Here is a 17,181-nt window from a genome sequence, read left to right on the forward strand (position 1 = left end):
GATACAACGGGAGCACGTACGGTGAATATTCGCACCACAGGGAATGAGAAGTCATCCTTCACTGTGGTTCTAGCTTGCCATGCTAATGGCCAGAAACTTCCACCCATGGTGATATTCAAAAGGAAGACCTTGCCAAAAGAGACCTTTCCAGCCGGCGTCATCATAAAAGCTAACTCGAAGGGATGGATGGATGAAGAAAAGATGAGCGAGTGGTTAAGGTAAGTTTACGCGAAGAGGCCGGGTGGCTTTTTTCACGCAGCTCCGTCCATGTTGATATACGACTCCATGCGCGCCCACATCACGCTGGTTTTTAATATATTATTAAAGTTTGACTGACCTATCTGACTGTTTTTTTGACATTCCTTTAGCGCAGTTAGATGCGGCTTATAACACGGGGCGGCTTATAGGTGGACAAAGTTTTGAAATATGCCGTTCATTGAAGGCGCGGCTTTTAACCCAGGGCGGCTTATGGTGCGGAAAATACGGTAATCATTAACTTTAGAATTTGATGGCAGCAACACGTGACAAAAGAAGTTGGGAAAGGTGGCAATAAATACTGATAAAGTTGAGGAATGCTCATCAAACACTTATTTGGAAGATCCCACAAATTGGGAACAGGTGGGTGCCATGATTGGGTATAAAAATATGAAATGCTCAGTCATTCCCAAACAAGGATGGGGCGAGGGTCACCACTTTGTCCACAAATGCCTGAGCAAATTGTTGAACAGTTTAAGAACAACCTTTCTCAACCAGCTATTGCAAGGAATTTAGGGATTTCAGCATCTACGGTCCGTAATATCATCAAAGGGTTCAGAGAATCTGGAGAAATCACTGCACGTAAGCCATGATAGTACGGACCTTCGATCCCTCAGGTGGTACTGCATCGACAAGCGACATCAGTGTGTAAAGGATTTCACCACATGGGCTCGGGAACACTTCAGAAACCCGCTGTCAGTAACTACAGTTGGTCGCTACATCTGTAAGTGCAAGTTAAAACTCTCCTATGCAAGGCGAAAACCGTTTATCAACAACACCCAGAAACGCCGTCGGCTTCGCTGGGCCTGAGCTCATCTAAGATGAAGAAGAGAAAGTTGAGGAATGCTCATCAAACACTTATTTGGAACATCCCACAGGTGAACAGGCTAATTGGGAACAGGTGGGTGCCATGATTGGGTATAAAAGCAGCTTCAGTCATTCACAAACAAGGATGGGGCGAGGGTCACCACTTTGTCCACAAATGCCTGAGCAAATTGTTGAACAGTTTAAGAACAACCTTTCTCAACCAGCTATTGCAAGGAATTTAGGGATTTCACCATCTACGGTCCGTAATATCATCAAAAGGTTCAGAGAATCTGGAGAAATCACTGCACGTAAGCGATGATATTACGGACCTTCGATCCCTCAGGTGGTACTGCATCGACAAGCGACATCAGTGTGTAAAGGATATCACCACATGGGCTCGGGAACACTTCAGAAACCCACTGTCAGTAACTACAGTTGGTCGCTACATCTGTAAGTGCAAGTTAAAATTCTCCTATGCAATGCGAAAACCGTTTATCAACAACACCCAGAATGCCGTCGGCTTCGCTGGGCCTGAGCTCATCTAAGATGAAGGAGAGAAAGTTGAGGAATGCTCATCAAACACTTATTTGGAACATCCCACAGGTGAACAGGCTAATTGGGAACAGGTGGGTGCCATGATTGGGTATAAAAGCAGCTTCAGTCATTCACAAATAAGGATGGGGTGAGGGTCACCACTTTGTCAACAAATGCGTGAGCAAATTGTCGAACAGTTTAAGAACAACATTTCTCAACCAGCTATTGCAAGGAATTTAGGGATTTCACCATCTAAGATCCGTAATATCATCAAAAGGTTCAGAGAATCTGGAGAAATCACTGCACGTAAGCCATGATATTACGGACCTTCGATCCCTCAGGTGGTACTGCATCAACAAGCGACATCAGTGTGTAAAGGATATCACCACATGGGCTCGGGAACACTTCGGAAACCCACTGTCAGTAACTACAGTTGGTCGCTACATCTGTAAGTGCAAGTTAAAACTCTCCTATGCAAGGCGAAAACCGTTTATCAACAACACCCAGAAATGCCGTCGGCTTCGCTGGGCCTGAGCTCATCTAAGATGAAGAAGAGAAAGTTGAGGAATGCTCATCAAACACTTATTTGGAACATCCCACAGGTGAACAGGCTAATTGGGAACAGGTGGGTGCCATGATTGGGTTTAAAAGCAGCTTCAGTCATTCACAAACAAGGATGGGGCGAGGGTCACCACTTTGTCAACAAATGCGTGAGCAAATTGTCGAACAGTTTAAGAACAACATTTCTCAACCAGCTATTGCAAGGAATTTAGGGATTTCAGCATCTACGGTCCGTAATATCATCAAAGGGTTCAGAGAATCTGGAGAAATCACTGCACGTAAGCCATGATATTACGGACCTTTGATCCCTCAGGTGGTACTGCATCAACAAGCGACATCAGTGTGTAAAGGATATCACCACATGGGCTCAGGAACACTTCAGAAATCCACTGTCAGTAACTACAGTTGGTCGCTACATCTGTAAGTGCAAGTTAAAACTCTCCTATGCAAGGCGAAAACCGTTTATCAACAACACCCAGAAATGTCGTCGGCTTCGCTGGGCCTGAGCTCATCTAAGATGAAGAAGAGAAAGTTGAGGAATGCTCATCAAACACTTATTTGGAACATCCCACAGGTGAACAGGCTAATTGGGAACAGGTGGGTGCCATGATTGGGTATAAAAGCAGCTTCAGTCATTCACAAACAAGGATGGGGCGAGGGTCACCACTTTGTCAACAAATGCGTGAGCATATTGTCGAACAGTTTAAGAACAACATTTCTCAACCAGCTATTGCAAGGAATTTAGGGATTTCACCATCTAAGATCCGTAATATCATCAAAAGGTTCTGAGAATCTGGAGAAATCACTGCACGTAAGCGATGATATTACGGACCTTCGATCCCTCAGGTGGTACTGCATCAAAAAGCGACATCAGTGTGTAAAGGATATCACCACATGGGCTCGGGAACACTTCAGAAACCCACTGTCAGTAACTACAGTTGGTCGCTACATCTGTAAGTGCAAGTTAAAACTCTCCTATGCAAGGCGAAAACCGTTTATCAACAACACCCAGAAACGCCGTCGGCTTCGCTGGGCCTGAGCTCATCTAAGATGAAGGAGAGAAAGTTGAGGAATGCTCATCAAACACTTATTTGGAACATCCCACAGGTGAACAGGCTAATTGGGAACAGGTGGGTGCCATGATTGGGTATAAAAGCAGCTTCAGTCATTCCCAAACAAGGATGGGGCGAGGGTCACCACTTTGTCAACAAATGCGTGAGCAAATTGTCGAACAGTTTAAGAACAACATTTCTCAACCAGCTATTGCAAGGAATTTAGGGATTTCACCATCTACGGTCCGTAATATCATCAAAAGGTTCAGAGAATCTGGAGAAATCACTGCACGTAAGCCATGATATTACGGACCTTCGATCCCTCAGGTGGTACTGCATCAAAAAGCGACATCAGTGTGTAAAGGATATCACCACATGGGCTCGGGAACACTTCAGAAACCCACTGTCAGTAACTACAGTTGGTCGCTACATCTGTAAGTGCAAGTTAAAACTCTCCTATGCAAGGCGAAAACCGTTTATCAACAACACCCAGAAATGCCGTCGGCTTCGCTGGGCCTGAGCTCATCTAAGATGGACTGATACAAAGTGGAAAAGTGTTCTGTGGTCTGACGAGTCCACACTTCAAATTGTTTTTGGAAACTGTGGACGTCGTGTCCTCCGGACCAAAGAGGAAAAAGAACCATCTGGATTGTTCTAGGCGCAAAGTGTAAAAGCCAGCATGTGTGATGGTATGGGGGTGTATTAGTGGCCAAGACATGGGTAACTTACACATCTGTGAAGGCGCCATTAATGCTGAAAGGTACATACAGGTTTTGGAGCAACATATGTTGCCATCCAAGCAACGTTACCATGGACGCCCCTGCTTATTTCAGTAAGACAATGCCAAGCCACGTGTTACATCAACGTGGCTTCATAGTAAAAGAGTACGGGTACTAGACTGGCCTGCCTGTAGTCCAGACCTGTCTCCCATTGAAAATGTGTGAAGCCTAAACTAGCACAACGGAGACCCCCGGACTGTTGAACAACTTAAGCTGTACATCAAGCAAGAATGGGAAAGAATTCCACTTCAAAAATGTGTCTCCTCAGTTCCCAAACGTTTCCTGAGTGTTGTTAAAAGGAAAGGCCACTGTAGTTTGTACAAACACTGTAGGTGTACCTAATAAAGTGTCAAAGAAAAGCACCTGTCTCATCTTGGAGCCCAGCATGGAAGCGCTGGTGTCGATCACAAGCACCACGTTCTTCGGCACCACGGGGAAGTCTTTGGGCGCAAAGTAGTGCACAAAATGGCCGTTGAGAGCCTGTGGAGGACGGGATGAGACTGAGAGTTTGTAGTGACGGGAAGCAATGAAAGTCTCACCTGAAAGTCTCCGACGTCCGTGTCTCGCCGGACGTCAAAACGAAGGACAAAGTCTCCCAGGACGCCGTTGGTGGAGATCCTGGCCTGCTGGACGATGTTTGGGCGGAAGCTGACTTTGCAGATGTTCTTCTCCCGTTGGATGGCGGTGGTGACAGGAGGCTCAGGCTTGGCTGTTCCCAGGAGAAGGACAGGACAGGAAGTGCTTGTTATGGTCACACTGCAAAAACTGCAATCTAAGTAAGATGAAATATGTCAAATAAGGCTGATATTTGCTTATTTTCTGTCTGATAAGATCATTCTTCTCACTAAGCAGATTTGATGTTAGAGTGTTTTACTTGTTTTAAGTGTTTTGGACCTAAATGATGTCAGTAAGATATTACAGCTTGTTGCTGAGATTTGATGACCTATATTGAGTAAAACATGCTTGAAACTAGAATATCAAGTGTTGCAAAGCTGTGTCATCAACACTCACAAGTATAAAACTACTTTTTTAAAGTCATCATTTCTTATTTCAAGCATGAAATAAAAAATCATGACTTTGACACAATTGTGTCTCATAATTAAAACAGATGACAGCCAAATGGACTTTGCTGTTTTATTTTCAATGAAACAATAGAAAATATGTACTCATATAGTAGTACAGTTGGCACAGTACAGTAAACTGACAGTTAATATTTAAACATTTAACATTTCTAACAATTTTGAACAGAAATAGTTCATGCACCAAAGACTATCGAGTCATACCAAAGACTATAAAAATGGGACCCATTACCTCCCTGCTTGGCACTCAGCATCAAGGGTTGGAATTGGGGGTTAAATCACAAAAAGGTGTTTGCTTTTCCGGGATGCAACGGAAAGTAGGCACGGGCGAGACGGGAATTAAGGTACATGATTTATTTAATACATCAAAAAACAAACGAAAAAGCGCGCACAGTGGCGGAGAATAAACTATGAAACCAAAAGACTATAGCAAAAAAGTACAAATGAAAAGCACGCACAGTGGCGGAAACTATGAACAATTAAACAAAACATAAACTGTGGCTTGATAAACAAAAACTTACTTGGCATGGAACCGGCATGAAAAAAGAGCAGCAAGGATCATAAGGGTGTGCAGAAGCATATATGGGGTGAGGTCGTCAGGACGAACAACAGAAAATGAATGAACTTAAATACTATGGACATGATTAGTGAAAGCAGGTGCGTGACTCAAAACGTGAAACAGGTGCGTGACGTGACAGGTGAAAACTAATGGTTGCTATGGTGACCAGACAAGGGAGTGAAAAGACAGAAACTAAACAAAACATGACTTAAAACAAAACATGATAATACAGACATGACACTGGCTTTTCACTCCCTTGTCTTGTTTCCATGATTACCCATTAGCGTCACCTGTTCCACGTTTGGACTCATTGTGCACTCTTGTTTGTCACCATAGCAACCGATTAGTTTTCACCTGTCACGTCACACACCTGTTCCACGTTTTGAGTCACGCACCTGTTTTCGTTAATCATGTCTGTAGTATTTAAGTTCATTGTTTTCAGTTTGTCTTTCTGGTGACATCCCACAAATTATGCTCTGCACATTTCTGACACTTGATTTCATGTCCATTGTTCATGCTGCTCCTTTTAGTCCATGCCAAGTAAGTTTTGTTTATTAATGCTATAGTCTTTTGGTTTCATGGTTTGTTCTCCGCCACTGTGCGCGCTTTTCGTTTGTACTTTTTTTTGATATATTAAATAAATCATGTATTTACATTCCCGTCTCGCCCGAGCCAACTTTCCGTTGCATTCCGGAAAAGCAAACACCCAGGACCAAGTCATGACATGTTTTACTCAATATAGGTCATCAGATCTCAGCAACAAGCTGTAATATCTTACTGACATCATTTAGGACCAAAACCCTTAAAACAAGTAAAACACTCTAACATCAAATCTGCTTAGTGAGAAGAATTATCTTATCAGACAGAAAATAAGCAAATATCACCCTTATTTGAGATATTTCATCTTACTTAGATTTCAGTTTTTGCAGTGTAGCCACTTTTGCTGGACATAGGTTTTGTTTAGGCCACGGGTGTCCAACTCAAGGGCCAGAAATAACATGTATCAATAAAGTACTGTCATTTTAAAGTACTGTCATTTTTCTTACTCAATGTATTCTTTCTGTCTATTTTGCACTGCAAAAACTGAAATCTAAGATTAAATATCTCATATAAGGGTGATATTTGCTTATTTTCTGTGTAATAAGATAATTCTTCTCACTAAGCAGATTTTATGTTAGAGTGTTTTACTTGTTTTAAGGGTTTTGGTCCTAAATGATGTCAGTAAGATATTACAGCTTGTTGCTGAGATTTGATGACCTATATTGAGTAAAACATGCTTGAAACTAGAATATCAAGTGTTGCAAAGCTGTGTCATCAACACTCACAAGTATAAAACTACTTTTTTAAAGTAAATCATTTCTTATTTCAAGCATGAAAAAAAAAATCATGACTTTGACACAATTGTGTCTCATAATTAAAACAGATGACAGCCAAATGGACTTTGCTGTTTTATTTTCAATGAAACAATAGAAAATATGTACTCATATAGTAGTACAGTTGGCACAGTACAGTAAACTGACGGTTAATATTTAAACATTTGACATTTCAAACAATTTTGAACAGAAATAGTTCATGCACATTCAGATAAATTCCTCAAAATTACAATTAAAAAACATTTTGTCCGGGGGCCGGGCTGTATATATGCACACTAATTGACTGAAAGAGCACGCACTTGGCGCGATGATGTCATGTTATCCATGGAAAAATGCATTTTTAGACAATATGATTTGCCTGAGCGGCTAGGAGACCCCGAGAGTAACAAGCGCTTGCCTTGTTGTCTTTCCATTAACAACAATAAATTAGTTTTTAGTATAAGTTTGTTGGTTTCAAGAAATGTAATGCCGAGCGCATATCATTATGTCAAGATAATGGCACTAGCATTTACTTCATTTAAGAAGATTTTTCAACATATTGAGCAAAAAGGTCTCTTTTTTTTTTCTACCAAGAAAAGTGCACTTGTTATTAGTGAGAATATACTTATTTTAAGGTATTTTTGGGTTCATTGAGGTTAGCTAATTTTTTTTTACTTGTTTTGGAAAGTCTTGACAAGCCGAATGTTCTTGTTCTATTGGCAGATAATTTTGCTTAATTCAAATAAAATACCCCTAATTTTGTATTTTTAGGGACCGAGTCCCTTTGGGACAGAGGACCCTATTGAATTTCTAGCGTTTTATTATTGTCATGACTTGGACTGTGGCTTGGTTTGTTCTCCCGTGGTGCAAATGAACTGGACTGGTCAAGGCTTGAAGGTGGGTACATGATTTATTTAAACTATCAAAAAAGGAATAAACGAAAAGCGCGCACAGGGGCGGAGGTACAAAACTACACTATAAACACAAAACTTGCACATTGGCAGAAACTATGAACAATTAAACAAAACACTAACTGTGGCTTAACAAACAAAAACTTACTTGGCATGGAACCGGCATGAAAAAAGAGTAGCAAGGGTCATCAGGGTGTGGAGAGTGTGCAGGAGCATAAATGCGGGGATGTCGTCAGGACGAACAACAGAAAATGAATGAACTTAAATACTATGGACATGATTAGTGAAAACAGGTCCGTGACTCAAAACGTGAAACAAGTGCGTGACGTGACAGGTGAAAACTAATGGTTGCTATGGTGACAAACAAGAGTGCACAATGAGTCCAAACGTGGAACAGGTGAAACTAATGGGTAATCATGCAAACAAGACAAGGGAGTGAAAAGCCAGAAACTAAACAAAACATGACTTAAAACAAAATATGATTACACAGACATGACAATTATTATATTGCCGCCTCTTTGAGCTGTAATTTGACCCCCTTAACATGCTTCAAAACTCACCAAAACTCACTGGCAAAAATTACGATCTAATCAAAAAACCAAACCCCAAAACTCAAAATTGCGCTCTAGCGCCCCCTAGGAAGAAAACGCGGACAAAACTGCCTGTAAGTCCCAGTAGGAATGTCGTAGAGACATGAAACAAAAACTTCTATGTAGGTCTCACTTAGACCTACATTTCATACACTGACAACCCCCAGCAAAAATCAACAGGAAGTTTGCAATTCCACCTTCAAAACAAAAGTTGTGTAAAAACTTTTTTCAAGCATTTATCTCCTCTGAGTATAAAACTACTTTTTTAAAGTCATCATTTCTTCAAGCATGAAAAACAAAAATCACGATGCCGAGCGCATATCATTATGTCAAGATAATGGCACTAGCATTTACTTCATTTAAGAATATTTTTCTACATATTGAGCAAAAAAAAGTCATATTTGTTTTTTCTACCCAGAAAAGTGCACTTGTTATTAGTGAGAATATACTTATTTTAATCTATTTTGGGGTTCATTGAGGTTAGCTAATTAGGGCCCGCATGGCCCATTGCATAAGGACTCCCACAGGGAGTCTTTATGCAATGGGACATAAGGACTTATTGAATTTGTAAGGTTTTATTCTTTCTTTATTATTATTATTATTATTCTTCCGCCGCCTCTTTGAGCACTAATTTGACCCACTTAACATGCTTCAAAACTCACCATATTTGACCCACACATCAGGACCTGCGAAAATTGTCTTTTAATAAAAAAACCGAACCCCAAAACTCAAAATTGCGCTCTAGCGCCCCCTAGGAAAAAGAAAACTAGACTGCCTATATCTCCCATTAGGAATATCGGAGAAACATGAAACAAAAACCTCTATGTAGGTCTGACTTAGACCTAGTTTTCATAATTGTATATCATCGGGCAGAAATCCACAGGAAGTTGGCAATTCCCCCTTCAAGACAAAAAAGTACTAAAAACAGTCACTTTTGCCTCTTTGAGCTGTAATTTGACCCCCTTAACACGCTTCAAAACTCACCAAACTGAATGCACACATCAGGACTGGCAAAAATTGTGATCTAATAAAAAAACCTAACCCCAAATTTAAAAATTGCGCTCTAGAGCAATATTTGAATAAAACGGAGAAAAAACTGCTCCTCCTGCCTGTAACTCCCACTGGGAAGGTCGGAGAGACATGAAACAAAATCCTCTCCGTAGGTCTCACTTAGACCTACATTTCATAAATTGACAACCCCCAGCAAAAATCTACAAGAAGCTTGCTATTCCCCCTTCAACACAACATTTTTGTAAAAACCGGTCACCTTTCTTCAAACATTATCTCCTCTGAGCGTGTAACACAGGAGAGGGATTGAACCCTTCTGATTAAAAGTTATCGAAAGAGTTTTAATACCGGCTCCGGTTTTGATTTTATGACCCTTCAAAGAGCCGCTGCGCTGATGCTGCTGTTTTTTCAAGAAGGCTGCTTAAAAGCAGGAAGCACCAGCGTGCCCACACAATGCAGACAAGGTAGGTACACTAGACAAAAGTATTGGGAGAATTCGGACTAAAAGTAGACAAAAGTATTGGGACACTTATGACGAAAACTGAACAAAAGTATTGGGACACTTAGGACTAGCACCTGCCAAATATGCGGGCCCGACCAATGCTGCTTGCAGCTTTAATTTGACTTGTTTTGGAAAGTCTTGACAAGCCAAATGTTCTTGTTCTATTGGCAGATAATTTTGCTTAGTTCAAATAAAATACCCCTCATTTTTGTATATTTAGGGCCCGCATGGCCCATTGCATAAGGACTCCCACAGGGAGTCCTTATGCATTGGGCCATAAGGACCTATTGAATTTGTAAGGTTTTATTCTTTATTCTTTATTCTTCCGCCGCCACATTAAACTGTAATTTGACCCACTTAACATGCTTCAAAACTCACCATATTTGACCCACACATCAGGACCTGCGAAAATTGCCTTTTTAAAAAAAAAACCGAACCACAAAACTCAAAATTGCGCTCTAGCGCCCCCTAGAAAAAAAAAAACTAGACTGCCTGTAACTCCCACTAGGAAGGTCGGACAGACATGAAACAAAAACCTCTATGTAGGTCTGACTTAGACCTACATTTCATAATAGTACATTCTCGGCTAAAATTAACAGGAAGTTGGCAATTCCCCCTTCAAGACAAAAAAGTACTAAAAACAGTCACTTTTGCCTCTTTGAGCTGTAATTTGACCCCCTTAACACGCTTCAAAACTCACCAAACTGAACGCACACATCAGGACTGGCAAAAATTGCGATCTAATAAAAAAACCTAACCCCAAATTTAATTATTTTTCTTTTGTCTTTATTCTTCCGCCGCCTCTTTGAGCACTAATTTGACCCACTTAACATGCTTCAAAACTCACCATATTTGACCCACCCATCAGGACCTGCGAAAATTGCCTTTTAATAAAAAAAACTGAACCACAAAACTCAACATTGCGCTCTAGCGCCCCCTAGGAAAAAAAAAAACTAGACTGCCTGTAACTCCACTAGGAAGGTCGGAGAGACATGAAACAAATTCCTCTATGTAGGTCTGATTTAGACCTAGATTTCATAATAGTACATTCTCGGGGTAAAATCTACAGGAAGTTGGCAATTCCCCCTTCAAGACAAAAAAGTACTAAAAACAGTCACTTTTGCCTCTTTGAGCTGTAATTTGACCCCCTTAACATGCTTCAAAACTCACCAAACTGAACGCACACATCAGGACTGGCAAAAATTGTGATCTAATAAAAAAACCTAACCCCAAATTTAATTATTTTTCTTTTGTCTTTATTCTTCCGCCGCCACATTAAACTGTAATTTGACCCACTTAACATGCTTCAAAACTCACCATATTTGACCCACACATCAGGACCTGCGAAAATTGCCTTTTAATAAAAAAACTGAACCACAAAACTCAACATTGCGCTCTAGCGCCCCCTAGGAAGAAAAAAAAACTAGACTGCCTGTAACTCCACTAGGAAGGTCGGAGAGACATGAAACAAATTCCTCTATGTAGGTCTGATTTAGACCTAGATTTCATAATAGTACATTCTCGGGCTAAAATCTACAGGAAGTTGGCAATTCCCCCTTCAAGACAAAAAAGTACTAAAAACAGTCACTTTTGCCTCTTTGAGCTGTAATTTGACCCCCTTAACATGCTTCAAAACTCACCAAACTGAACGCACACATCAGGACTGGCTAAAATTGTGATCTAATAAAAAAACCTAACCCCAAATTTAATTCTTTTTCTTTTTTCTTTATTCTTCCGCCGCCTCTTTGAGCACTAATTTGACCCACTTAACATGCTTCAAAACTCACCATATTTGACCCACACATCAGGACCTGCGAAAATTGCCTTTTAATAAAAAAACTGAACCACAAAACTCAACATTGCGCTCTAGCGCCCCCTAGAAAAAAAACAACTAGACTGCCTGTAACTCCCACTAGGAAGGTCGGAGAGACATGAAACAAATTCCTCTATGTAGGTCTGACTTACACCTAGTTCTCATAATTGTATATCCTCGGGCAAAAATCAACAGGAAGTTGGCAATTCCCCCTTCAAGACAAAAAAGTACTAAAAACAGTCACTTTTGCCTCTTTGAGCTGTAATTTGACCCCCTTAACATGCTTCAAAACTCACCAAACTGAACGCACACATCAGGACTGGCAAAAATTGTGATCTAATAAAAAAACCTAACCCCAAATCTCAAAATTTGCTCTAGCGCAATTTTTTAATAAAACGCACAAAAAACTGCTCCTCGGATGAAAAAACTGACAAAACTGCCTGTAACTCCCACTGGGAACAAAAACCTCTATGTAGGTCTCACTTAGGCCTACATTTCATAAATTGACAACCCCCAGCAAAAATCAACAGGAAGTTTGCTATTCCCCCTTCAAAACAACATTTTTGTAAAAAAAGCTCACCTTTCTTCAAAATCTATCTCCTCTGAGCGCGTTTGTCGTTTCGGCTTCAAACTAACACAGGAGAGAGATTAAACCCTTGTGTATAAAATAACAGAACAGCGTTTTAATACCTGCTCCGGTTTTGATTTTATGACCCTTCAAAGACCCGCTGCACTCATGCTGCTGCGCTGCTGTTTTTTTTAAGATGGCTGCTTAAAAGCAGGAAGCACCAGCGTGCCCACACAATGCAGACAAGGTAGGTACACTAGACAAAAGTATTGGGACACTTATGACTACCACCGGACAAAAGTATTGGGACACTTAGGCCGAAAACTGGACAAAAGTATTGGGACACTTGGGACTACAACTTGACAAAAGTATTGGGAAACTTGGGACTAAAACTTGACAAAAGTTTTGGGCCACTTGGGACTAAAACTTGACAAAAGTATTGGGACACTTGACTACAACTTGACATAAATATTGGGACACTTCGGATTACCACTGGGCAAAAGTATTGGGACACTTAGGACTAAAACTTGACAAAAGTATTGGGCCACTTGGGACTAAAACTTGACAAAAGTATTGGGACACATAGAACTACCACTGGACAAAAGTATTGGGACACTTAGGACTAAAACTGGACAAATGTTTTGGGACACTTAGGACTAAAACTGGACAAAAGTATTGGGACACTTAGGACTAGCACCTGCCAAATATGCGGGCCCGACCAATGCTGCTTGCAGCTTTAATTAGGGCCCGCAATGGGACATAAGGACCTATTGTTATTCGTTCGTTTTATTATTATTATTATTATTCCGCCGCCTCTTCGAGCACTAATTTGACCCACTTAACATGCTTCAAAACTCACCATATTTGACCCACACATCAGGACCTGCGAAAATTGCCTTTTAATAAAAAAACTGAACCACAAAACTCAACATTGCGCTCTAGCGCCCCCTAGGAAAAAAAAAACTAGACTGCCTATAACTCCACTAGGAAGGTCGGAGAGACATGAAACAAATTCCTCTATGTAGGTCTGATTTAGACCTAGATTTCATAATAGTACAATCTCGGGCTAAAATCTACAGGAAGTTGGCAATTCCCCCTTCAAGACAAAAAAGTACTAAAAACAGTCACCTTTGCCTCTTTGAGCTGTAATTTGACCCCCTTAACATGCTTCAAAACTCACCAAACTGAACGCACACATCAGGACTGGCAAAAATTGTGCTCTAATAAAAAAACCTAACCCCAAATCTCAAAATTGTGCTCTAGCGCAATTTTTTAATAAAACGCACAAAAAACTGCTCCTCGGATGAAAAAACTGACAAAACTGCCTGTAACTCCCACTGGGAACAAAAACCTCTATGTAGGTCTCACTTAGGCCTACATTTCATAAATTGACAACCCCCAGCAAAAATCAACAGAAAGTTTGCTATTCCCCCTTCAAAACAAATTTTTTGTAAAAAACGGTCACCTTTCTTCAAAATCTATCTCCTCTGAGCGCGTTTGTCGTTTCGGCTTCAAACTAACACAGGAGAGAGATTAAATAAACCCTTGTGTATAAAATAACAGAACAGCGTTTTAATACCTGCTCCGGTTTTGATTTTATGACCCTTCAAAGACCCGCTGCGCTGATGCTGCTGCGCTGCTGTTTTTTTAAGATGGCTGCTTAAAAGCAGGAAGCACCAGCGTGCCCACACAATGCAGACAAGGTAGGAACACTAGACAAAAGTATTGGGACACTTATGACTACCACCGGACAAAAGTATTGGGACACTTAGGCCGAAAACTGGACAAAAGTATTGGGACACTTGGGACTACAACTTGACAAAAGTATTGGGAAACTTGGGACTAAAACTTGACAAAAGTTTTGGGCCACTTGGGACTAAAACTTGACAAAAGTATTGGGACACTTGACTACAACTTGACATAAATATTGGGACACTTCGGATTACCACTGGGCAAAAGTATTGGGACACTTAGGACTAAAACTTGACAAAAGTATTGGGCCACTTGGGACTAAAACTTGACAAAAGTATTGGGACACATAGAACTACCACTGGACAAAAGTATTGGGACACTTAGGACTAAAACTGGACAAATGTTTTGGGACACTTAGGACTATCACTGGACAAAAGTATTGGGACACTTAGGACTAGCACCTGCCAAATACGCGGGCCCGACCAATTCTGCTTGCAGCTTTAATTTGACTTGTTTTGGAAAGTCTTGACAAGCCAAATGTTCTTGTTCTATTGGCAGATAATTTTGCTTAGTTCAAATAAAATACCCCTCATTTTTGTATATTTAGGGCCCGCATGGCCCATTGCATAAGGACTCCCACAGGGAGTCCTTATGCAATGGGCCATAAGGACCTATTGAATTTGTAAGGTTTTATTATTCTTTATTCTTTATTCTTCCGCCGCCACATTAAACTGTAATTTGACCCACTTAACATGCTTCAAAACTCACCATATTTGACCCACACATCAGGACCTGCGAAAATTGCCTTTTTTGAAAAAAAACGAACCACAAAACTCAAAATTGCGCTCTAGCGCCCCCTAGAAAAAAAAAAACTAGACTGCCTGTAAACTCCCACTAGGAAGGTCGGACAGACATGAAACAAAAACCTCTATGTAGGTCTGACTTAGACCTACATTTCATAATAGTACATTCTCGGCTAAAATTAACAGGAAGTTGGCAATTCCCCCTTCAAGACAAAAAAGTACTAAAAACAGTCACTTTTGCCTCTTTGAGCTGTAATTTGACCCCCTTAACATGCTTCAAAACTCACCAAACTGAACACACACATCAGGACTGGCAAAAATTGCGATCTAATAAAAAAACCTAACCCCAAATTTAATTCTTTTTCTTTTTTCTTTATTCTTCCGCCGCCTCTTTGAGCACTAATTTGACCCACTTAACATGCTTCAAAACTCACCATATTTGACCCACACATCAGGACCTGCGAAAATTGCCTTTTAATAAAAAAACTGAACCACAAAACTCAACATTGCGCTCTAGCGCCCCCTAGGAAGAAAAAAAAAACTAGACTGCCTGTAACTCCCACTAGGAAGGTCGGAGAGACATGAAACAAATTCCTCTATGTAGGTCTGATTTAGACCTAGATTTCATAATAGTACATTCTCGGGCTAAAATCTACAGGAAGTTGGCAATTCCCCCTTAAAGACAAACAAGTACTAAAAACAGTCACTTTTGCCTCTTTGAGCTGTAATTTGACCCCCTTAACATGCTTCAAAACTCACCAAACTGAACGCACACATCAGGACTGGCAAACATTGCGATCTAAAAAAAAAAACCTAACCCCAAATTTAATTCTTTTTCTTTTTTCTTTATTCTTCCGCCGCCTCTTTGAGCACTAATTTGACCCACTTAACATGCTTCAAAACTCACCATATTTGACCCACACATCAGGACCTGCGAAAATTGCCTTTTAATAAAAAAACTGAACCACAAAACTCAACATTGCGCTCTAGCGCCCCCTAGGAAGAAAAAAAACTAGACTGCCTGTAACTCCACTAGGAAGGTCGGAGAGACATGAAACAAAAACCTCTATGTAGGTCTGACTTAGACCTACATTTCATAATAGTACATTCTCGGGCTAAAATTAACAGGAAGTTGGCAATTCCCCCTTCAAGACAAAAAAGTAATAAAAACAGTCACTTTTGCCTCTTTGAGCTGTAATTTGACCCCCTTAACATGCTTCAAAACTCACCAAACTGAACACACACATCAGGACTGGCAAAAATTGCGATCTAATAAAAAAACCTAACCCCAAATTTAATTATTTTTCTTTTTTCTTTATTCTTCCGCCGCCTCTTTGAGCACTAATTTGACCCACTTAACATGCTTCAAAACTCACCATATTTGACCCACACATCAGGACCTGCGAAAATTGTCTTTTAATAAAAAAACTGAACCACAAAACTCAACATTGCGCTCTAGCGCCCCCTAGGAAAAAAAAAAACTAGACTGCCTGTAACTCCACTAGGAAGGTCGGAGAGACATGAAACAAATTCCTCTATGTAGGTCTGATTTAGACCTAGATTTCATAATAGTACATTCTCGGGCTAAAATCTACAGGAAGTTTGCAATTCCCCCTTCAAGACAAAAAAGTACTAAAAACAGTCACTTTTGCCTCTTTGAGCTGTAATTTAACCCCCTTAACATGCTTCAAAACTCACCAAACTGAACACACACATCAGGACTCGCAAAATTTGCGATCTAATAAAAAAACCTAACCCCAAATTTAATTCTTTTTCTTTTTTCTTTATTCTTCCGCCGCCTCTTTGAGCACTAATTTGACCCACTTAACATGCTTCAAAACTCACCATATTTGACCCACACATCAGGACCTGCGAAAATTGCCTTTTAATAAAAAAACTGAACCACAAAACTCAACATTGCGCTCTAGCGCCCCCTAGGAAGAAAAAAAAACTAGACTGCCTGTAACTCCACTAGGAAGGTCGGAGAGACATGAAACAAATTCCTCTATGTAGGTCTGACTTAGACCTACATTTCATAATAGTACATTCTCGGGCTTTAATCTACAGGAAGTTGGCAATTCCCCCTTCAAGACAAAAAAGTACTAAAAACAGTCATTTTTGCCTCTTTGAGCTGTAATTTGACCCCCTTAACATGCTTCAAAACTCACCAAACTGAACACACACATCAGGACTGGCAAAATTTGCGATCTAATAAAAAAACCTAACCCCAAATTTAATTATTTTTCTTTTTTCTTTATTCTTCCGCCGCCTCTTTGAGCACTAATTTGACCCACTTAACATGCTTCAAAACTCACC

General features: G+C 40.4%; 1 protein-coding gene across 1 annotated transcript in view; it reads right to left on the minus strand.

Moving 5' to 3' along the window:
- The window catches only part of itih5 (inter-alpha-trypsin inhibitor heavy chain 5), a 115,427-nt gene that overhangs the window by 73,525 nt on the left and 24,721 nt on the right, over positions 1 to 17,181 (minus strand). The window contains exons 7-8 of the mRNA XM_061983542.1: positions 4,528 to 4,697; positions 4,352 to 4,468 (exon numbers count right to left, since the gene is read on the minus strand). Of these exons, the coding sequence (XP_061839526.1) occupies positions 4,352 to 4,468; positions 4,528 to 4,697 (287 nt within the window). The remainder of the gene's footprint in view (positions 1 to 4,351; positions 4,469 to 4,527; positions 4,698 to 17,181) is intronic.

Source organism: Nerophis lumbriciformis, linkage group LG25 (genome assembly GCF_033978685.3).
Source record: "Nerophis lumbriciformis linkage group LG25, RoL_Nlum_v2.1, whole genome shotgun sequence".
In the NCBI taxonomy this organism is placed as follows: domain Eukaryota; kingdom Metazoa; phylum Chordata; class Actinopteri; order Syngnathiformes; family Syngnathidae; genus Nerophis; species Nerophis lumbriciformis.